Genomic DNA, 24,129 nt, shown 5'->3' with positions numbered 1-24,129 from the left:
CAGCTAATAAAAATAGAATTAGTGACATTTTAAAATAATTGACGATTAGAAATAATTAAATGACATATATATATTTATGTAAATACTATTTACTAAGGTAATACATTTAAATGCATAATATGTATCCCAATATACCACAAATAATAAACAACAGGTGAGACATCAAACTGTATCATAGCTGGTAGAAAACACTGTCAATCTGTTAGCCTTACACCTATTTCTCATTGAGTCTTTTTCTGATCAGTAATATCTTGAGTATGGTGTCTTTTCAAAGCTTTAGAATGATGGATATTATTACGGAATAGTAATACTAAAAATAATAACCAGATGTTCAAGCAGATAAGAAGGGTGCTAGATCTTGTATTAGGTGGGTATGAATTCCAGCAATATTCGTGTAAAATATACCAAATGGGCCCTACGTATATCGGTAGTTGAGACCAGAAGATCATTATCGGTAAAGTCCAGTGGTACCAGCATAGAAATTGGTAGTGTAACGATCTAGAGAAAATAATGCCAGTAAAGTTAAAGGTTATTAGAGTATATGAAATTATTTCCCTCTTCTGATATGCTGCCATATCCAAATTTCCAAAGGGGTGTTTTGCAGAGATTAATAAATCTTTAAAAAATCTTGGATATTCTCGTAACAGGATTACTAAGATAATAATTATATGACAAAATAACAATAAGTAATGAAATCTTATATCATGGAAACGTTTTCCCCCCAAGAATTGCCAATTAATACTCCATTTAAACATAAATTGTCTTCCAAAATTAAAAGATCCTTTTAGGTATTCATATGGATACTCTTTTAGAAATGGTAACGCTACAATTATTTGCCAAATAAGCATTATTAAGAAGTTCAAAATAGTATTCGCCAGATTTCCCTCGTTGATCAGGTATAGTGAGATCATAACAGCCGGAAAGTATAATAATGCATTCATTTTGATACTAACCGCGATTGAATAAGTAATTGAACTTAAAATTGTGAAAAACAATTTTTTTGCATCTGAATATTTTTGCTTGGAAGAAAGCAAAAAGATAAAGATAGTTAATACCATAAAAAAGGTCGTAAAACAGTCATTAAACAATCTTAAAACATAAATAGAATGTAACCTTTTGGAAATACATGCCAAAACAACACACCATGGAGGAATATTTAAGATATAGTAACAACACATTTGTAACAATAATGTGACTAAATAAAGATACCTGAAGATTATTTGTCCCTCCTTAATATTATCCATTCCATTAGTTAGCGTGTGCATCAATTTAAATAGCATTACATGTCCAGCAGGATAAACTAATGGCCCAGTGCCGCCTCTAATTTCTAAATAATTTAAGTTATGATCAATTTCAATCATTGCAATCTGTTCCATATAGGCTTCATAATCGATTTCAGTATATGGAATATTTTTAATAATTAACTTTAAAAATATAGATTCAAAAAGAAGTAAAACCGGGATTACAATTTTGTTTGCTTCACTATTAAATATTAGATATTTAATCCCAGCAATAATATCTTGTATGGGAGTGAAAGTAGGCCTCTTAAACTCGCTATTATTACTGGTTTTATTTCCTCTATCATTGCTAACAGGCATCAAGATAAGATCGATATTTTTCTGTGGTAAGTTTTAGAAAAGTATTTTTATATTTCTATATTTTTTTTGTCTTTATTTTAATTTGAAATTATTGGGACGAATTATTATAGTAGCCTCGGGTTCCTCGAAATGTAAAAATAATAGGTTGTCAAAATAATAAAAATATACCTACTAGTGAATTCTTTGAAAAAAATATTTTCAAATTAGTGTAATAAGTTTGTGAAAAATTTACTGGTGAAAATATATAAATTTCAGTACAACAAATATATATATGTATATTTATAGATATAGCATATAGGAACGTAAATAAAATACAGATGCTTATAAGCTGGGAGAAACGCGGATGCTTAGAGAAAGAAATATCAATCAGAATGAATGCTAGACTGATAGGTCAGAGATACTATTTCTCATAAAAATGTAAATGCACTAGGCAACAATTGGAGCTAGGATGCTATTTTGAGCAACAATGCCGTTGAAATTGGTATTTAAATATTTCAATAATTCGACAACTTTAACTTTCATTTCATCTGTCTGGAATTGTTTCAATCTTTCCATATTTTCTTCTCTACCTAAAGTAGACTCTTGCTCCAATTTGATTCTTTCATTGTCTTTTTGGAAAACAGCTGCAAAAAATTCAACGATTTTTGGAGTGTGATTTGTGACGGCGCTGCTATTAGATTGATATAATTTAATTATTAATTCAAAAATTGGGGTGTATTCTTCGTAACTAATTGTTAATGGTAAATGTGCTAGCATCGCTGGAATAGCTTGGTCAACTGGTACACCACTCTCATTCTTTAAGGCCATTCTAGAGACACAACCACAAGCATTAGCAAACGCACGTTCAATCATCTCAGTAGTAGATTCATCATCAGTACTTAAAGCAATCTTTTGGTCAGCAGCACTTAATAATTCGTACAAAGCTTTCAATACTGGAGGATAAATAGATAAGGTATCAAAGGAGGCATATTCAACTAATAAACCAACACCATATGCAGCATTACCTCTAACGTCTAACGATTTATCAGTAGTCAAACGTATTAGTAAAGTTTCTAGCATTTCTTGGATGAATGGATTTTGAGACTTCATACCTAAAGCAATTTCAGAGGTAGCACCGACGGCAGATGATCTCTTATTTTTAGATTTGGCTTGGCATAATTGTAAGATTACTGGCTTAAAGTTTTCGAAAATTTTAGCAAAATCACCTGCTAAAGCATAGGATAAGCTAACTAATACTTCTAAAGCAACATCTAATAAGGTAGCTTCCGTCTCAGAGGCATCCATATCTTCATCCTTTGGAACATCATCCTCAAGATCAATCGTTTGACAAGTGTGTGTGCCCTTTAAAACGCTCAAAACTTGCATACATAAAGCTTCCAACATTGATGAGTCACCGTTATCCATAATAATTACTGGGCCAAATTGTTTTATCATATTTGAAAAATCTTCTAAGACAGTAATCACCATAGATGTTTCGAATTCTTCGGTTAAATTAGTCATGGAAACACTTCTTACATTCTGGATGACGGCAAGAATACTGGCATCAACATATGATGTTGAGGGGATCCCCTTTGGATAGTTATCTGGCTCAATATTAGAGGCTAAAAAGACGGCTTTAACAATGTTCCATAATGTGCTTAAAGCAGTTTCTTTTAAACCGTATGATTCATCAACTTGTTCAGCTAATACCTTAATAGATTGCTCTACGTAAGGTAAGAAATTTTGTTTAGTTCCCAAGGCTAATTCAGATAGCGCAGCTGCAGCAACTTCTTTTTCATAAGCAATACCAGTATTCACAGTGAACTTGTTTTGCAAATCCTCTTCAGTAGCACCATCAGCAAAGGCGGCGAGATCTTCTGCATCACCATCAAAGTTAAACTGATATTCATCTAATTCTAATGTTTTGAAAATTTCGGGTAATACTGTTTTTAAAAATGGAGCAAAGTTTTCACCATAAACTTTAGATAGATTAGCAATAAATGCGTAACCTGATTCTCTTAATCTAGCAGAGTCAGTTTTGATAGCTTCATAAGCAGAGTTCACCAATGGTTCTGCGAATTCGGCAAAAGCATCAGATCTGACAGCCCTTGCCATAGTTGAGATATTCTCAAAAGTGATTGCTCTTAATTCGATATCTTCTTCGGACATACCTTCAATTTGGGAACAGTTTTGAATAAATTGTTCTAAATATTGAACACTGTTCTTAAAGTATGGGGTGAATGCAGTACCTGCAGCAAAAGCAGCAGATCCAATAGCAGAAACTACAGCACATCTTAATTTTGAAGAGTTATTATTTTGTAACATAAAAAATAACTTGTTCATCAAAGGCTCCAAATATTTAGCAATGGCTTCATAGGCAATAAATTCTAATAGACCATCAAGAGCAACAGTAGCATAATTATAAATAACAACAAATTTAGCAGAATCGATAATATCAATAATTAATGGCAAGTATTGTTCATGGAATTTTGCAACTTCATCTTGTAAATCTGATGTTAATTGATGAATACACTTCAAAGCAGCCAATTTCACAACCGGTTCGGTATCTTTTAAACCTGTGATTGTGGCAGGAATAATTTTATCAAAATTAGTTAAAATATAATCAGGAGAGCCTGTAACAGCAACAGATATTGCCAATAAGATTGATCTTCTTTCAAACTGATTAGTTGATTGCATCATGTTAGATAAGTTATCGATAATTACAGAAGAAACTTGAGATGGAGGTAATTCAGAAGATGCAAACGCCAATAATCTAATGGCAGTTAATGAAGGTGTATTCTCTTCATTTTCACCAGCTTCATCTTCGTTATTTAGTTCATCATCAACATCAATTTCTTCAGAAGCAACTTTTAAAGCAGTCATAGTAATTTCAGGGCCCAATTTAGCTTGAGAAACCTTTGATCTACGATAAGATAAGGCAGAAATTATAAATTGTAAGGCAAAGACCCTGACATCTTCATCTAAATTGGTATTGGAGGCAATTTGTAATGAAAGTTTGACCAAATCACCAATGGTATTGCCAGTCAATTGAGAATCTAGCAACAAGAAATCATTTAAGCAATTAAATATTTTTTTTGTATTGCTAGTATCATCAGCTTTGATAACAGCATCTAAAACTCCAACGACAGATGGAACTAAAGAAGCAAATTTAGAAGCCTGCTGTGGATTAATTTGATCTTGTTCTTCTATCAAACCTGAAACATGGTTTAAAGATTGAGCAGCCAATGATCTAGTTTCCAAAGATGCAGAATCATTTATCAATTGACCAAATAAGTTTAAGAAATCATCAATATAGGCCATTAAACTCGGGGTATAGTCTTCTAGTAATGACAATAAAATAAACGTGGAGGTCTGTCTAGTAGTGGCATCTTCGCCCGAGGCAGCTTGGATCAAATTTGGAATTAAATCAGGCCATTGTTGTGCTTCCAATTCTTCAGTACCAATTGCAGCAATAACACGAGCATTAGCATGACGAACTATTTCCTTTGGTTCTGAGAAACTAGTTTGTAGTAAGCTACTCTTAATTTGATTTTTAACTTCAGTGTCTAAATCTTTCCAGAACTTTGGAATCAACTTTCTTGCTTCTACACCTGACAGTTGTTTTAACGCATCATCTTGACTGTTTTGTAAAATGTGAATTAAAGCAGGAACAGTTGATGCTTGTTTATAAAATTGGTTTTGCAAAGTTTTAGTAGCTTCTTTCAACCCGGCTGAGTTTGGTTGAACAATAGCGCCTAATGTTTGTTCCAGTTGGGACAAAAATTGTTGATCCATATTTTCTATAGTAGAGTACCCAGGATTATAATTCTTTTAATCCGTTAATTAACACAAATCTCAAAAGTAGCTGCAACCCAACAATAAAGTAACGCACAACAAGTTCAAAAAATACTTTTCTTTTCTCTCATCGCATCGCATCGCAAAATTTTTTCGATTTTTTTATTCTCCAAATTTCAATCACGTGCCCACTGCCATGTGACGCTGACCATTCCTTTTTTTAAAACTAAAATGGTAGCGCCTTATAATCAATAATTATTACCTATAACAGAATTCTTAAAATCTAAGCCAATTGATGAAAGGATTGAAAAAAAAATAAAAATATGATTATTAATATGCATAAGGTTTATAAATATATGTAGTGAATGATCTATATAATGTAGATAAAATTTTAATTATTTGCATAAAATTGCTCGCCATATAAAATACAAATATCAAAAGCGTAAGAAACTGTTGGAAATTTTCATTCCTCTGGAAGTTTACATTATTGTCATTCATTACTTTTCAAGTCTCTTTCAATGTCATCAAGCTTGGCATCTATATCATCGAAAGACATGCCAATAAGTCTTCTATATTTCATAATTCTTTCAGAATTATGCATGTTAGAAGCTGCGTTACTGATATCAATAATATATTGATTTTGCTTTGCCCTTAATTTTTCAAGCTCTTCTATCAGGATTTCGTTTCTTTCTTGCTTAGATTCTTTATTCCAATTTTCATTATCTTCCTTTTGTAATTCTTCATTAAGAATTTCATGGAATTTTGAATCCGATGACTTTCTTAGATAATCCATAAAAATTTCTTTAGTTTTAGAATATTCATGTTCTTTGTTGTTAATCATAGTCTGCAAAGTCTCAATATCAAATATATCACTCTTCTCACCCGAGTCCGATAAAATACTATTTATTTGTTGGGAAGTTGCTTCTTTCTTGTCATTTATATATTTGATGCTATTTTCAGCACTTTCGATTTCATTGGTAATTGATCTTATTTGGGCTGTTATCGACGTTTCAAGGACCGACGCAATTTCAGAAATTTGTTTTACTATGGATATAACACCACCAGCCTTTAGAGTAGCCAATGGTAATGGTTCTTGTAGTTTAATTGGTGTTACTTGGACATTAATTGTACCTTTTGAATTATCTTTAATCTTTTTAAATGGACTAGCAGATTGTAAAAATTCACCGGTACGTTTCCTATAGAGAATAGGTGAAGTTTGTAGAAATTTTGAAGGTGTAGATTTGCTTAATTTAACAACAGAGGAGGTAACTAATGAATCAAAAGTAGAAAATTCTTCCATGATATGGTTTAAGGAGGCTGAATCTTGCAAATTAAAAGGCAATTGATTTCCAGCTCGTTGGTCAATAATATTAGGAGTTCTTAAGTGTTGTACTATATCAGATCTATGCTTAGAATCGAAGTTATTTTCCGGTTGATGCTCTGTATTGTTATCTTTCGGATCTTTTTGAATATTATCTTCAGTATCCTCTGCATCGTCCTCTACGTAATCCTTAGAATTTTGTTCTGCAGGAGTTATTCCAGATATGAGTCCATTAGCATCCAACAGAGGAGCAGAAACAGTTTTTATCTTTTCATAAGGCATTTGTAGTGTTTGTTGTGTAGTTAAAATATTAAATTTATTTAATAAGGAAGCGGGTGTTTCATTATCTAAATTGGAAACATCCAACGATGCTCCTAATAGACTTAGTTTTTGGGATAATTCAAAATTAAAATTTAACGCTGCCAAATGTAGCACTGTGTTACCAGCATTGTCTTGATAATTTAAACACATTGTCAGTAGTGTGGTATCCTCTTGAGCTAGATTCTGTAATAGGGTTGCAATATAAAAATTAATAACTGTCGGATCCTTAGATTTGTTAACACTCAGTTCTACTAAATAATGCAAAGGAAGTCTTCCGTTTGCATCTGGAGTTACCATACAAATTTTTAATAGAGATAAAATTTCTGAAAAGCAGCCCGCCTTATAACAATTGTTATAAAAAATTGATTTTGAAATACAGTTAAACCCCCTGTAATTATTGCTTAAAATATTACAATTTAAGGCCAGAAGTAATTTAATTAAAGGAATATTAGCCATAGCGGCAGCCCAATGAAGTGGAGTGTGTCCTTGCTCATCAACTTGGAAGTTAATATCTAAATTTTTTGGTGGCTTATAGAGTTGTGGTGGCAATGAGTAATTAGGGTCAGAAAGGTTTTCAGAAGCCAAAACCTGCAAAATTAAATCTTTGTATTCAGATACCGTTAATGGAGTAAATGGAGAATTGAACTGAACATTATTTATTGTGAGACTATTAGGTAAAGGTCGAAATGTTGAACTCAAAGGAGTATTTGAGTTACTAGTATTTCCATAGTTGATTGAATTATTATCAGTGAAATTTTTGGCTTTATCTTTAATTAAATCTAAATTTACATCGAGCTGTGTCAAATTTGTTTGATGCAATGACTGTTCCTTATTTGAAGGTAAAAGTTTTGAATATGAAGTATTGTTATTTTGTAGATTATGTTTAGAATTATTCGAACCATCCGTTATTGTAACATTATGAGGATCAATGTAATTATCAAGAGAATCAATTAATGAAGAAGATGACGATGATTTCAGTGATTGATTAGTCAGTAACGTATTGTCAGTAGATTTATCTGCAGCCTTGTCATTATAAGTACCGTTACTCCTAGTTTTTTGGTTTTTTTTAGCATTTTCTTCTTGAAGAACAAACACGCCTGGATTGGGGCCTTCGGGCATAAATGCTAAAAATGGGGGTGGCTTGTTCTTGGTTGCTTTTAGTTTAGACTGATCATGTTGGCTATTTGAATTATTATTGTTGACGTTATTGTTCGACTGATCATGTTGGATGTCTGAACTATTCTTGTTATTCTTTTTAGCATTATTACTATTGGTCGACTGATCTTGCTGGATACTGGAGTTCTTGGTATTAGTATTACTACTGTTATTTGGTTGGTCATTTTTGCCGTTTGAATTGTCATTATTATTATTGCTAGTATTACTATTACTACTGCTGTTGCCACTTAGATTATCCATGCTGTTTGAAGTATGAGGTTCTGAACTATTATTAATATTATTATTGATTCGTGATGGATCATTTTGGCTTGGAACAGCTGTCGGAACGGTAAAAAACTGTAAAGGTTTTTGTGTTGCAGAATATCCAGTTGATATTGGCGTTTCATTTGTAGTGTTGAGCTGACTTATTATTGATTCATTATTCCTTGAATATTGTTTCGAATTCTCAAACTCAGAAATTGAGGTTGTTAAGTGAGTATTTGTTAAATTTGCGGTTGGTAAATTACTATTAGTATTAGTAGAAATATGGTTCTGGTTAGAACTTCTTGGCTGTTGTGGAGTTTGGAAAACTAGATTTTGTAATGGGCTTGGATTAATCTGTGAGTTATTATTAGAATTGCTGTTACTTTGGATATTGGTTGATATACTTATGCTATTGTTTGTATTATATATCCCTGAAGAGGTTGCTGAAGAGGCGGATAATAGTCTTTTAGATTTTTTTAGTGTAGAATTTTCATTATTGTTAGAATTGTTGCCATTCACATTATTAATAATACTGGTATTTGTATTATTATCATTACTAGTTGAATTATATGTTTTTTTCTTTGGTGTCTTATTATAACTTGATGGTGATGTAATTTTTGCACCTGGTGATGATTTTTTCAATAAACTATTTTTTGTTCTCTTTGGTGGCATATTATTTGGATCAGGTATAAAATTTAATAAAGTATTAACAACGGGATCATTGATATTATATTTATTCACTAAAAGTTTTGCATAATGTAACGGTATCCATGTTCCTTGAAACCTACCATATCCACCTTGCACTTTTTCATGTTCAATATCAATTGATTCTTTTTCTAATATCTTAGTTCTTTTAGTTTTTGAAAATGAAGCGAGCTTAAAGACTTGGGTTATATTAATCCAATCATTTTTCGTTCTTCTCATAACTATTCTTGCTTCAAATCCACGAATATAACATTCATAAACATCAGTATCTGCATAAGTGGCTATTTCGATTACTGGCGAGTTCAAATTATTATTTGGGGAATTAGCAGCCGAAGATAGTGCTGACATAGTGGACATCGAATGGGTTAATTCAGGTGGAATATGATTCCCCATAAGTTTCATGTTGTTGATTGCATTGTCCTGCTGGCTATTACTTGTATTAACCATTACCTGTTCATATACCATATTAGTATTGATGGAGCAATTATTTGAATATGTACAATATTAATCGCTTAATTTTCTTTGTATTTTTTTATTGTTAGATATAATAAAAAAAATTAAGTATATTTTTGAAATGCGAAAGAGATATAGGCGAGTCTATCAATAATAATAAGTATTATATTGGATATATCAACGTTCAGAATGAAAAAAAATGCGCTCCTTACTGAAAATAATATCAAAAGAACGAATGACTTAATAGTTCAATGTGTTCGAATATTAACGATGTAATATTTAGACTTTGGTTTGTCTATAATCAGTAGTAATTATAATATGTTATAAAATACGTCCTAATCTTGTCCAAAGCCTATATATCTGTAATTTTTGAGCGCCTACAGATTAGTGACTGGGGATTGTAGTTCAGCTAAATGTTGTTTGTTGAAACTCCTCCTTGGTATCTTTCTTGCTAAATTACTCAAACAAAAGAAAGAATAAAATAAACGTGAAAAAACGGCCTAATAGACTTTACAGATTGTCACTCTTACAAGCATCGAGCTTTCCTAATTAAAATTTTTACTTTTCTTTACAATTACCTTAGTTTTTTTTTAGCTCTATAAACTGCCAGTATGATGCAGCTATAATTTTCCCATTCATAGACTTTTCCACACTTTCGAGAGACTCGTAATATTTCCATTTAGGGTATCGTTCAATTTCACGCGATTTCGGGAAAACGCGTCAGGGCCGAGATTAGGGATTAGCCAGACGCGTGAGCTGGCGTCACAAAATTCTATATCAGGGTGTCAGGGGTACAAGTCTACAGATGTGAGAAAGTATATATTCCGAATAACAAGTTATACACTGTATTAGAGATACACAATAAAATTCTTTCAAAAAATAGTTGACTGTTTCAACTACTGGAATATATATTAAAATCTGTGTGTTATTTTTCCGTTTTAAGTCACTAATACTTTATTTGTCTCTTATTTTAAAAAAAAATATTTATCATAAAATTTCTTATTATTAAATACTTAACTAGTATGTATATTACTTAATCAAATATCCCAAAATTCCTATAAAAATTATACTACAGAGACTAGGCATACAGGGAAGGGAACAATGAGCAGTAGCAAATCTAATACAGTTGAAATTATTATCTAGCTGCTCCAAAATTTTTTTTGTATAATATTTTGCTTAATATATATTGTTAGTAAAAATGATGGTAGTTTGTGTTACCTAAGAATATTAAAATTTTCTTATGAAATTTATTTTTAATAAAATATTTCTATATATTTGCTTAATTGTTCATTTTAGTTAATAAAAAAAAACACCTCATTGGGGGTGCTAAAGGTAACTGTAACAATTTAAAAAAAATACACATTAATAGTTGCAATTTGCTCCTAGAAAAAATTGTGTAGCAAAACTTATGTCTTTTATTGGTAACTACCCTTAACTGTATACGATATAATTTGGGTTCTGTAATCCAAATTTTGATAATTGCAAAAGCAGGAATATTTTCTTATGTAACAAAGTTGAATAACGGTAATACAAATAATATTTGATACTTTTAGGTAAGTATTACCATCAGCAAGGATCAAATTCCCTAATAGGTTTCGACTTGTTTATATTCTATTAGAAAACATACTATAAAGGTCTTTAAGAAGTATTAGAAAACTGTTAGGTATTATATGAATTTTTTGGTTGAATCTTTATTTCCTTGAGTCTAGTTTAGTTAGTTGCAATCAGAGCCATTAAAATAGCTAATGCAATTAGTCAATTTTCTGTAACAAAATTAATTCTAAGTATTTTATAGGCTAGCATAAAAAACTAACCAAAGAACATGGAGAGGACTCTCAAAAATACAATAGTAGAAGCTATACTTGCTAAGAATGACTTTCACATACTGGGTACAATAGCTGTTACATTGTCATCATTAACTACTCTGATTCATCTATTAAAAGTAGCTGATGCTCTGGTGTTGTTCTTATAAATGTGGTTGTGAAAGCAAAATAAGTTGCTCTTCACTAGAGTAAATTATTTAAAACTTGAAGGTTGTAGCAGTATTTTTTTTATATTAACTAGTAATACTGTAATAGTTATCTATCTATTCATATACTGAGTTACTAATTGGAGACTTTTCTGGTTGAGTTATAATGTCCTGCAGTTAGACTGTTCGAAATAATTTTGTTCATTGTTTAATATCTTGCTTAACTTGTTTACTAAATAATTTTTATAATTAGCAAAAAAAATCTCATTACTCTTTTAGGAAATGGAATATATATAATATACAGTATATACAATAAACCGTTTAAACTACTGGGGTATGTTCGTGGTAATTTATACTTCAAAAAATAACCAGAAGTTTCATTGACACACAGATTTAGATTCTATCGCATCCTAATACGTTCTTAATATCACTATCTGGTATTTTTAGCAGTGGGACTACGTATGCTTAATACTTGTTTGGTTATTACTCATACTAAGTTGTTATTACTTGTTGCATAAGGTCACAATTTTTGCTAGATATTTATGGTCTTTAGAGATAAAACAGTAGAAATACTGTTTTAGGATAAAAGGTAGTATAACCTGAATATACGTTGCTAATAAAAACCCCAATTAGATGATTCCTTGTCGCCAAATGGAGTACATCATGTAGCTTCCACAGGATATACTAAGCACGAGAAGAAGATAACTCTTGTGAGGCTAATTAGATAAAAACTTCTCACCTATAGACAATGATAAACTGGCTTCTCTTGTCCAAAACAATATGTATAGTTTAGTAGCCTTTTATTTGACACCAAAGTTCTGTATATTACATATTTTATATAGTTTTTTATTCCTACTCAAAATGGTAGGAGGTTTCTATGTTTGTGAAATACTTATTAAAACAGAATTATTCTCTAAATAATGACAGAAAAAAAATACTACTAGAAAGGAGGATAATACCGTACAGTATTAATATTAGAATATAAAAACCTCTTACCATTTTGAGTAGAAAAAATATATAAATAATAAGGCAAACCTATAAATCAAATTAATGTAAGCTAATTATACGTTCTATTTTTGAAAATGAAGTGGTAATTTATAGCTAATACCATATAGAAAATTTTTCACTTAGGTTACCTGTTTAATGCATCATGAGATTCACAATTAGATATAGAATATTATGACACATCAATTACTTTAATAGTAAATCTTCTGACAAACATATTACTCTGTTGGTTAATTTTATAGTGCATGAAGTACCAAAATGGGATTTTACTAGTATTATTGCCTGTTGATTTTACTCTTTTATTATTCCGAAGCCAGTAATTATTACTTGTTAACGTATAGATATCTGTTTCATTTAGTAACATTAATTTTCAATAACATAACTTTACTATTAAATACCAGAGTTATTCTATAACTATATCGGCTAACAGTGATAATAATGCCTATGCAGCTGAGGAGAAGTATTTATTTTGAGTTTTACACCATTTTCGTGATTCTTTCATATTAGTATAATTATAGTCAAAAAATTTAACATTTGAAGAAGAGTTTGTACTGACAAGAACTTAATAAAAAATAACATATCTATCAGTTTTATAAGTAGTATTATCGCTTAAATCCGATATAAGTTAAAAGATTATTTCTCTTTGGTTAATATTGTATTTTTAGTTTAGAAACCTCAGACGCTTCTGAGAAGGAATGAAATGTATATAGATGAACATAAAAGTAGAACGTTAACAACGATTAAGGGTTTACTACTTATTAGTTTTATTTTTTCACCATAAAGAACAAATGCAGGGCAGATAACCCTTTCATAACATGATACCTAAGTTGCCTGGCTAAAATGTCAATGAGGTTTTTGCGGGTTATAGAAGTTCATTACCCATTAGGTTACTTCGATTGTATATCTTACAACCTATGAATTACCTAATTGGGATTTTTATTAGTTATATTGACTGCACATCATACTCTCATTTTATTGTCAACAAGTAACTGCTACTTGTTCTACGCATAAAGATCTTTATTCTATACTATCATCAATATTTGAAAATATGAAGAAATTTTTAATTCTAGAATAGATACAACAGCAAAAAAAAATTTTTTTTCTAATACAATATATTATCTAGTCAGCTGATGAGTTTATTTTCTTATGAGTTGAAAATTATTTTAAGTTATGCCAGTGTTAGTTGCCAGAGAGGTCTAGGTAAGAACAAGTCTAAAGCATTATTATCCTGCGATCTAGTGATTAAAAAGCTTTAGTCAATAATCTTACCAATGAATATATCCAGGAATATAGTTGTACTATATATATTATTTGACTATTGACTACTCTTAAACTTGGACATTGATATAATAACTAAAAAAGGATAGAATAATAAATATAGATATTGAGACAATTAGCATTTGATTAATCTTCAAAAAAAATAAAAAGAATTGTGAAATATCTGTAGTTGGAAGAAAATAAGTAAAAGGAATAAGAAACATTCACCTATTAGTATATAAATAGTATCTGAAGATAGAAAAAATACTTTTAAGGGTAGATTATATTTCAATGCTTAGTAAAAGTCTTTCCAGAATACATTACTAAAATAATTGATTAAAGCTACTGTAATTCTAAAAGTAGCCACATCTATTTAAAAAAAGTTATTTCAATATAGGGTTTGCTAGAATGTTAAAAATTATTCAGTACTTTTTCAAAGATTAATTTAAGAAAAGAATAACCTACATCCCCGGTATGTAAACAGTTTTTAAAAGCGGAGTAATGGATTATGCCAGCTCAACTTTATATTGGTAATCAAGTTTTATCAGTGAAAAAGTAATAGTTGCTACATAATTGTTATAACTATGTATCGATGTGGCATGCACTAGTATTAGTATGACTTATATTTTAACAATAAAAATATAAATGTTAAAAGAATTAATATTAAAACGTAAATTTATTCTTTAATAAATTATAAATGTTATATAAAGGATTAGATGTGAAATAAATAATTAAATACAGTAAATATTACAAAAAATATATTTTTTTCAGGCTTATAAGCTATTTTTTTTTTTTAATTTTTTGTGTTAATTTTTTATTTTTTAGATAAAATTGCTACAAATCTCAGAAACTATCATGCTAAACATATTCACAAGAGGAAACCAATAAAAGTAATTAAGGTTAATAGTATACTACCTTGATTTAGAATAGCACCATTATCGAACTCTTGTAGAACAATTGTTTGAAATCTGTAATCAGTTTGAGAATCTGTAGTATATACATATGAATCATGCTCTTTTGTCATCATTGTCTGGTTGCTCAATATATTGATCACCAAGGGTATGTCTTCTGGTAGTAGGAGTAGTATTCAATTTTTCAGTTAGCATACCACTTGGGTTCATGGTAGCTAAGTGTGTTATTGATGCATACTCATCAATATATTGGCTATTAGCGGATTGTAAGCTTGGAGTGGATAAAGGTTTATCGCTGTATTGCTCGCTGTTTAATTCTTCTTTATATCCAGCATCGATAGTATGCCTGCGAGTAGTGTCAGATGAGGTGACAGAATCAATAATAGTTGTCTTAACACTTATATATTGTGTCGTAAAAGTTTTAGTATTGTCTGATAAAGTCTCAACCAAAGTAGTTGTAACTACTGATGGCAAAATATTAGTAACACTAGATGATTCAATATTAGCAGAACCATATTCTTTATTAATAAAATCCGTTTCAAAAATATTGCTGGTTTTCTGAATTGAAAAAATAACATCAGTTAAAATACTTCCTGAAGAAACGGAGTTGTTAAAACCTAAACTTGACACACGCATGTAACCCGATAAACCACTAGAACCAGAAGAAACTGAGGTGGTAGATAGATCAGAACTAGAGACAAACCTGGAAGCAGATGAACTACTAGAACGAGAAGAAACTGAGGTGGTATATGGAGCAAATCTAGAGCCAGAAAGCGAACTAGAAGCAGATGAACTCATACTAGAATCAGAAGTAGATGGGATGGTAGATGGAACTGAACTAGAGCCAGAGCTGGAAGCAGAACTGGAAGCAGAACTGGAAGCAGAGCTAGAGCCAGAGCTGGAAGCAGATGAACTCATACTAGAATCAGAAGTAGATGGGATGGTAGATGGAACTGAACTAGAACCAGAACTAGAGCCAGAGCTGGAAGCAGATGAACTCATACTAGAATCAGAAGTAGATGGGATGGTAGATGGAACTGAACTAGAACCAGAACTGGAAGCAGAACTGGAAGCAGAACTGGAAGCAGAACTGGAAGCAGAGCTAGAGCCAGAGCTGGAAGCAGATGAACTCATACTAGAATCAGAAGTAGATGGGATGGTAGATGGAACTGAACTAGAACCAGAGCTGGAAGCAGAGCTGGAAGCAGAACTGGAAGCAGAACTGGAAGCAGAACTGGAAGCAGATGAACTCATACTAGAATCAGAAGTAGATGGGATGGTAGATGGAACTGAACTAGAACCAGAGCTGGAAGCAGAGCTGGAAGCAGAACTGGAAGCAGAGCTAGAGCCAGAGCTGGAAGCAGATGAACTCATACTAGAATCAGAAGTAGATGGGATGGTAGATGGAACTGAACTAGAACCAGAACTGGAAGCAGAACTGGAAGCAGAACTGGAAGCAGAACTGGAAGCAGAGCTAGAGCCAGAGCTGGAAGCAGATGAACTCATACTAGAATCAGAAGTAGATGGGATGGTATATGGAACTGAACTAGAGCCAGAGCTGGAAGCAGATGAACTCATACTAGAATCAGAAGTAGATGGGATGGTAGATGGAACTGAACTAGAACCAGAGCTGGAAGCAGAGCTGGAAGCAGAACTGGAAGCAGAACTGGAAGCAGAGCTAGAGCCAGAGCTGGAAGCAGATGAACTCATACTAGAATCAGAAGTAGATGGGATGGTAGATGGAACTGAACTAGAACCAGAACTGGAAGCAGAACTGGAAGCAGAACTGGAAGCAGAACTGGAAGCAGAGCTAGAGCCAGAGCTGGAAGCAGATGAACTCATACTAGAATCAGAAGTAGATGGGATGGTAGATGGAACTGAACTAGAACCAGAACTGGAAGCAGAGCTGGAAGCAGAACTGGAAGCAGAGCTAGAGCCAGAGCTGGAAGCAGAGCTGGAAGCAGAACTGGAAGCAGAGCTAGAGCCAGAGCTGGAAGCAGATGAACTCATACTAGAATCAGAAGTAGATGGGATGGTATATGGAACTGAACTAGAGCCAGAGCTGGAAGCAGATGAACTCATACTAGAATCAGAAGTAGATGGGATGGTAGATGGAACTGAACTAGAACCAGAGCTGGAAGCAGAGCTGGAAGCAGAACTGGAAGCAGAACTGGAAGCAGAGCTAGAGCCAGAGCTGGAAGCAGATGAACTCATACTAGAATCAGAAGTAGATGGGATGGTAGATGGAACTGAACTAGAACCAGAACTGGAAGCAGAGCTGGAAGCAGAACTGGAAGCAGAGCTAGAGCCAGAGCTGGAAGCAGATGAACTCATACTAGAATCAGAAGTAGATGGGATGGTAGATGGAACTGAACTAGAACTAGAGATTGAGGTAGAGCTTGAACTAGATGGGACAGAGGCTGAGGAACTAGAAGCAGAGCTTGGACCAGATGGAACAGAAGTGGTGTATGTCGTGGTAGCAATGTCCGAAGATGTAGGTGTGCTGACAGCAGTCGATTCACAGACTTCGTATTTGACAATAACAGTACAGTCTGTTTGGTAACAGTGAGTTTCAATGACAGTGTTGAATGTCTTGGAAACACTTGGACCACACCCGTTGTAGTGAGTAGTGTAGGTAGTAGTGTGTGGCAAACCAGGAGATGTAATGACAGAGCTGGTGGAGGAAGATGGTGCTGTAGGATGGGTTGGAACAGTTACAGACGAAGAAGGAGCAGACACTGACGAACTAGAAGCAGAGCTTGGACCAGATGGGACAGAGGCTGAGGAACTAGAAGCAGAGCTTGGACCAGATGGAACAGAGGCTGAGGAACTAGAAGCAGAGCTTGGACCAGATGGTACAGAAGTGGTGTATGTCGTGGTAGCAATGTCCGAAGATGTAGGTATGCTGACAGCAGTCGATTCACAGACTTCGTATTTGACAATAACAGTACATCTTTTATCATCGCAGATCGTATCAGTCACAGTATTATAGGTTTTAGAAACACTTGGACCACAGCCATTGTAATGAGTGGTAGTGGTCTTAGTGTATGGTTTAGGGGTGGTTATAATGATAGCACTGGATGATGAAGTCGTTGAGGTGCATACGCTATATCTAATTATTATAGTACGATCTGTACCATAATAATTCGTGGAAGTTCTAGTACTGAACGTTCCAGACATACTGGGACCGCAAGTTTGATAAATAGTAGAAGTGGTAGTTGTTGAACTAATATAACATACCGGTTTATATGTTACTACCGTAAATACACCGTCATCACCCTTGGAGAATTGAATTGCTCCCGGAGGTAGACTCATGAATGGATCTGTACAGCGAGTAGTTTCATACATAGTGATGGTGACAGTTGATAGCGGTGGCGTACTAGAAATTGACATTGTAGATTCGCATACTTCATATTTGACAATAATAGTACAGTCAGCAGAGTGGCATATGGTATCAGTAACAGTGTTATAAGTTTTAGATACATTTGGGCCACAGCCATTGTAGTGGGTTGTGGTTGTAACAGTGATAGGGCTAGTAACTACGGAGCAAATACTTTTGTATGTGACAATAGTGTACGTACCATCAGGACCACGTGTCTGATAAATGGCACCTGGAGGTAGATACTGTGATGGATCTGTGCATTTCACAGTTTCGTAACTTGTAACTGTCACTTCTTTATAGTGATAATTATTGATTTTTTGATAAGAATTACCGGATGTTATCGTGGAAGTGGTAGCAGGAGAAAGGATATTATTATTTGTATTATCAGTCCTCAGTGACAAAGGCACTAATGACGCATGTATGCAACTTGCAAAGGACAGAAGAAATAGAGAGAATATTTTCATCGATAATATAATCATCTTTCTATCTGATTTATTTTGTATAATATTTTTGGTCAGCTGATCTAAAGGATGAAAACGATTATTTTATTGTTGCTGATATTTGTTTTTAAGTTCTTTACGAATTATATTTTGCTATTTCAAAGAAATCTGGAAATTTTTTAATGAAAAATATGAGAAAAAAATCACGGAATTCAATGGGTATTGTAGCAATAGAAAAATATTTTAATAAGTATTAAGATCAAAAGTTTTTGGATTCTTTTTTATTTATCTGAAATATTTGAATTTCGTTTTGGTTTTTCTTAAGTAGTAATTTAATAAGTGGTAAATAATAATGAAAAGAAAATTTTGTTTAAACTGGAAATGAAAATTGAATGGAGAGAAATAAGTTTAAAAATTAAAATAGTTGGTTAAAGTTATAGTTGTGGAATGATAAAATAGTAAAAATTTGTATGTGTAAAGAAATTCAACTGTTTTTTTTGTATGCTTGGATCAAAAAACTCAGTTGATATTGGTTGGTTTTTTATAGTTCAGATGGAAAAAAATTCTTAATAATTTACAGGAGTATTAACGATCCCACTACCCTGTTCAGTTTATATATATTGCAAAAAAAAATACAATCTAAGCAATAAGATACTAGGATTTTTTACCCAATAGAATTAATTGTGGGTTGCCAATACTCCTCTTATGTCTAAATGTGGGGATGTTCCAAAAAAAATTTCATGAACTAAATGAGTATCATTTTATTCGATATCCCATTGACAAAATAGAAACCATAAGAGGGTTACCACAAATTTCTCCAGTAAAAATTAATGGATATATGCTTAAAAGAAGAGTTGGTGAAATCGACAAAAAAAAGTAAAGATTTGAATAATTAACAAACAATAATACGCTCAGCAGTTTTAAGAAGTAGGAGAAATATTGAGACATTAGAGCCGAACAACTATTATTGAGCAGAGAGAAAAGGTAGCATTCTTTCGTCTGTATTATGTCAAAGTAGCAGGGCATCTAGCGTAGAAAGACCCGCCTATCCTCAAGTCCATGCTATGAGAATCTTCCAAAAAAAACAATACTTTTTTACCATAACAGGGAATGAAAAATTTTCTAGGAGCCGGAGAACGCAACATTTCGGTCTGTAGCATACTAATCTTTACTAAACAAGGTCTTTATCAAGATCTGAATCTTTGCACGACGAGTACAACTTAGTGGCAGATAGTTTTTCCAAACCAAACTTGCCTATTTTGGTAGCCTCAGGGCAGTACCTTCTGTAACAACTACAGTCACTCTCCTAGTCACTATAGTTCCTACTACAATCCACTTACCCAAATTGCCTAGTGTTGATCTTTTACGCTATCGACAAATTTTTCTCGGTGTAAAAAAATCTCTATTAAGTAACGGTGGTCTACCCTCTCAGTCCAAATTAAGTGCAACCCACACCTACCCGCAATGAAAAAAAATTACGGCCCACGCCTACCCGAATGCTAGCGCCGTAATTTGTCTAGGAATGTTCTACTTCTGGTTTTGAAAAACGATCCTTTTTCTTTTGAAGTAAATGGCTCTCAGTGGCTGATTAGCTAATAAGTTTGCATACTGTAATGTCTCCACTTAAAGCTGGATCTTGGACAGGAATCGCATACAATGCATGGCATTACTTGTCTTTTTTTCAGGAAATGATTTGCAGAAAATGGGCATAGGGAAGTTTACAGCTTATCTAACCCTTAATCTAAATGAAATGATTTCTGCTATATGATTATTGCATATCTGGCTTGGAGGCTACTAAGATTTTAGTCTATTTTTTAATCGTTTTTTTTGTTTTTGGTCTTGAAATTTCTCCTTAATACATCTAATGTAGATTTCTATATGATGCTCATATTTTTTTCAATTTCACCATTTTTCTTTCTCGAGCCCGACTTTTACCGGGAAATAGCTCCGAGAAATCCCGTAAAACTACTGATACGTTTGTGGAGGAGGAAAAAAATGTACTTGTACCACAAGAAGTACTTTGCAATATGTTATTTAGTTAAATGCTTAGTTGCTAAGAGTATATCTTTATATTTTTGCCTAGGAGATGTTGTTTGTAGTTATAGTAATAAGTAAGTTCTTTGTTTTGTGAATTTATCGCATCTTTTTGAGAAGCGAAATTTGAATTAGCAATTGCACGATAATAGTAAACAAATAAAACTTTAAGTTTAATAAAAGCACCATCTATTATTTTGGATAGTTTAGCCAATAAAAAAATAAATAAATAAGCACAAAATAAAATAAAAGCACATATTATATTTTTCACTTTATGTTACATCCTCCAAACTCGACCAACTTTTATAGCCATTCGGGTTCCTTTAACAATGATATCAACAATAATTTCCAAACATCTATATCGAATGAATCACAGTATCGAGTGCTTCAAGAGCTTATACAGGAGTGTATCTCTCAAATGAATTTTGAGTCAGCATATTTCTATTCGGAGTTGTTTTTCACTCTCACAACTACTAGTTTAAAGTCTACACTTTATGTATCATCAAATTCAAATTCGAATTTATCTACTTTTGCAAATCATAGTATGGCACTTCATCATAATGACCTTAGGAGTCGCCATAGGAACAACAATAAAAATAACGATAACGGCTATAATAATAGGATCAATGATAAGAATAGTGAGAGTAATATTAATACCAACAAAAATATCGACAGTTTATTGAAATATAATGAAATATCCAACTATTTGTACTGTCTCTCTGCATATTTGATTGAAGATTTTCATACAGCATATGCAATTGCTGAAAAGGCATTTCATTTTAATAATTTGGGCATATCTTTCATTCAAGCTAAGGCATCGTTAAAACTTTCTAAATATTTTAAAGAGGCTTTTTCAGCATTGCAACGAAGCTTTAATCGATCTATAAGACTGTCAAATCAAATTCAATCAGATCTGAATAACCTTTATAATATAGATTCAAATTCAAATACAGATTCTCAACATCAAAGCTTAAACAATAGTAATAACGGTAATAAAAATAATAATAATAATAATAATAATAATAATAATAATAATAATAATAATATCAATGTTAATAATAATATCAATGTTAATGTTAATGATGCACATGGTGATAATTCAAATCAGTATCCAAATTTTATTTTGAACTCCGTTATTGATGATTCTTATTTGACAAATTTAACATTTTGGCCAAATCACTCCACTATTAATCTAATTCTGGGCAAACTATCAATCTCTTTATCATCTTCATCTTCATCAAATTCCGATGATTCAATAAAATATTTTTCAAACTCTTTGGTTGAATTCCCATATTTATGGGAATCATTTACTTCTTTATGTGATATTAAGGCTCCAATTGACTTAAACGATTTTCAATCATTATTAAATTCATATTCTATTCATACAAAATACTTATACTACAAGTTTGAATATTTACAAAAAATAATAATAGTACAAACATTAGCAAATCCAAACACTAGTGATCGTTCTCATATTGGAACCACTATTAAAAATAATAAAACTAAAACCCAAAATCATCAAATTACTACTACTCCAACTCCTATACACACAACTGTCTTATTCAACGATATGACTGCAAGCAATCAAAATAATTTTCAAACAAGTCATGATTTGCACCCTCAAGATCATATATCAGATTATGGTAAGTCAAATCTTTTTGAATTCCATAATAATCATTTTAGGCTCTCTCCTACATCAAATTCATTATATCCCAAGTTAAATTCGAAATATTTTATAGATTCATCATTTAAAGATAAAAATTCTATTATTGATTCACAGACACAAGCCTCAACAAAAAATGCCTTCCCTGACCTGATTATTAATTTTTGTAAAATTTTAGTTTACTCTACAAATTTTGATTCATATAAAGCTATTCGTATATTATATGATATAATTCCATCAAGTTTAAGAGATAATATGCCTTGGTGCTTGGCAACAATGGGAAAGTTACAATTTGAAATAGTTAATTATAAACTATCGATTAATTATTTTAAAAAATTATATGATTTACAGCCAACACGACTAAAAGATTTTGAAATATTCTCAACTGTATTATGGCATTTAAAGGATAAAATTAATCTTTCACAAATCTCAAAGACTTTAATAGATAATTATCCAAATAATTCAATATCTTGGTGTTTTATCGGTAATTATTTTTCCTTAATTAATGATCATGATAAAGCAATTAAATATCTTAAAAAGGCTACCACTATTAATCCAAGATTTACTTATGCTTATACTTTAGAAGGTCATGAACAAGCATCAATCGATGCCTTTGACACAGCAAAGAATTGTTATCGTAAGGCAATTGCATGTGATCCAAATCATTATAATGCATATTACGGTTTAGGTACATGTTGTATGAGATTAGGGCAATATGATCAAGCTTTATTATATTTCGAAAAGGCAAAAATGATCAACCCATCAAACGCTATTTTATTATGCTGTTGTGGTTCTGCTCTAGAAAAATTAAATTTTAATGAAAAAGCGTTGAACTATTATGAACTAGCATGTAATTTACAACCTAATTCCTCATTTGCTAAGTTTAAATTGGCAAAACTATTATATTCTATGTCACGATATAACTTAGCATTAGAGATACTTGAGCAAGTTATTGAGATGGCACCTGAAGAAGTTACACCTCACTTCCTATTAGGCCAATTGTACCAAATGATGGGAAGAAAGAAAGATTCTGTTAAAGAATATACCATTGCAATGAATTTAGATCCCAAGGGAAGTCAAGTAATCATGGATGCGTTTGCAAAATCAACGGACAAATAATATACGCTCTTGAAAAGTATATTCTTTAAACAATTAGATAGATTAGAGTATTATATATGCTTATATGTATCAAGAACATTTGCAATATATTTATATTTGTGTAACGAAATCCATTAAAGTTTTTATCTATACCTTTGTTTTTTTAAAAGTTTATTTACTACTTTTTTTGTTTTTTCGTATATAAATTAATTAGATTTGCAGAGAAACAATTTTCAACCTGAAATTTAAGTTTTTTACCCAAACAAAGCTTATTTAGAAAATAATTATAAAATTAATACAAGACAGAATAGTACGTAAATCGCTAGATATAACAATGATTTTTTAATAACTTAATAGGAAATAATGGAAGAGTTATTTTTTTGTTTTACAATTTTATTAAGAATATCTTCGTTCTTCTAGAGAAGATACTAGAAAGTGTGAAGGCAAACTGAAGATAACTTAAATAACAAGTAAGTCTAAACTTGGTAGCAGGCGTGGGTGTTAATAGTATATATTATACTTATGTAATTTTAAAGATGATTTTTAAAACTCGTTTGAATATTTTCCATATTGATTAATGTGTCACAAAGACGTGATAATGATAAGTCAGATAATAGCAGTTTTTTTATCAACTAAAGAGAGGGATAAAAAATTCAGACATAACGTAAACACTTAAAATTTATTGTGTAAAAGATAATTACTTAGTAAGGGTTATTTTTTTATTACTCGCCTTCCTTAGTGTATAAATCATATCTGTTTTTTAATAATATAACAGATCT

The 24,129-nt window shown here is 31.9% G+C and overlaps 5 protein-coding genes across 5 annotated transcripts; 1 reads left to right on the top strand and 4 right to left on the bottom strand.

Annotated features, from left to right (window-relative positions):
* Positions 1–221: 221 nt before the first annotated feature.
* Positions 222–1,598, bottom strand: ALG3 (dolichyl-P-Man:Man(5)GlcNAc(2)-PP-dolichol alpha-1,3-mannosyltransferase; the record flags this gene model as incomplete). The annotated part of the gene is made up of 1 exon (XM_004180031.1): positions 222–1,598. One exon carries the CDS (start codon positions 1,596–1,598, stop codon positions 222–224), a length of 1,377 nt encoding a protein of 458 aa, XP_004180079.1.
* A 426-nt stretch (positions 1,599–2,024) lies between these two features.
* KAP123 (karyopherin KAP123) lies at positions 2,025–5,372 on the bottom strand (the record flags this gene model as incomplete). The annotated part of the gene is made up of 1 exon (XM_004180030.1): positions 2,025–5,372. The coding sequence occupies one exon, from the start codon at positions 5,370–5,372 to the stop codon at positions 2,025–2,027; it is 3,348 nt and encodes a 1,115-aa protein (XP_004180078.1).
* A 490-nt stretch (positions 5,373–5,862) lies between these two features.
* Positions 5,863–9,603, bottom strand: SWI4 (SBF complex DNA-binding subunit SWI4; the record flags this gene model as incomplete). The annotated part of the gene is made up of 1 exon (XM_004180029.1): positions 5,863–9,603. One exon carries the CDS (start codon positions 9,601–9,603, stop codon positions 5,863–5,865), a length of 3,741 nt encoding a protein of 1,246 aa, XP_004180077.1.
* Positions 9,604–14,829: 5,226 nt separating this feature from the next.
* TBLA0D00480 (uncharacterized protein) lies at positions 14,830–18,594 on the bottom strand (the record flags this gene model as incomplete). Its single annotated transcript, XM_004180028.1, has 1 exon — positions 14,830–18,594. One exon carries the CDS (start codon positions 18,592–18,594, stop codon positions 14,830–14,832), a length of 3,765 nt encoding a protein of 1,254 aa, XP_004180076.1.
* Positions 18,595–20,863: 2,269 nt separating this feature from the next.
* Positions 20,864–23,371, top strand: CDC27 (anaphase promoting complex subunit CDC27; the record flags this gene model as incomplete). The annotated part of the gene is made up of 1 exon (XM_004180027.1): positions 20,864–23,371. The coding sequence occupies one exon, from the start codon at positions 20,864–20,866 to the stop codon at positions 23,369–23,371; it is 2,508 nt and encodes an 835-aa protein (XP_004180075.1).
* Between the last annotated feature and the right edge of the window lie 758 nt (positions 23,372–24,129).

The sequence above is a fragment of the Henningerozyma blattae genome, chromosome 4 (assembly GCF_000315915.1).
Source record: "Henningerozyma blattae CBS 6284 chromosome 4, complete genome".
Taxonomy (NCBI): Eukaryota; Fungi; Ascomycota; class Saccharomycetes; order Saccharomycetales; family Saccharomycetaceae; genus Henningerozyma; species Henningerozyma blattae.
This window is presented reverse-complemented; position numbering and strand designations above follow the sequence as displayed.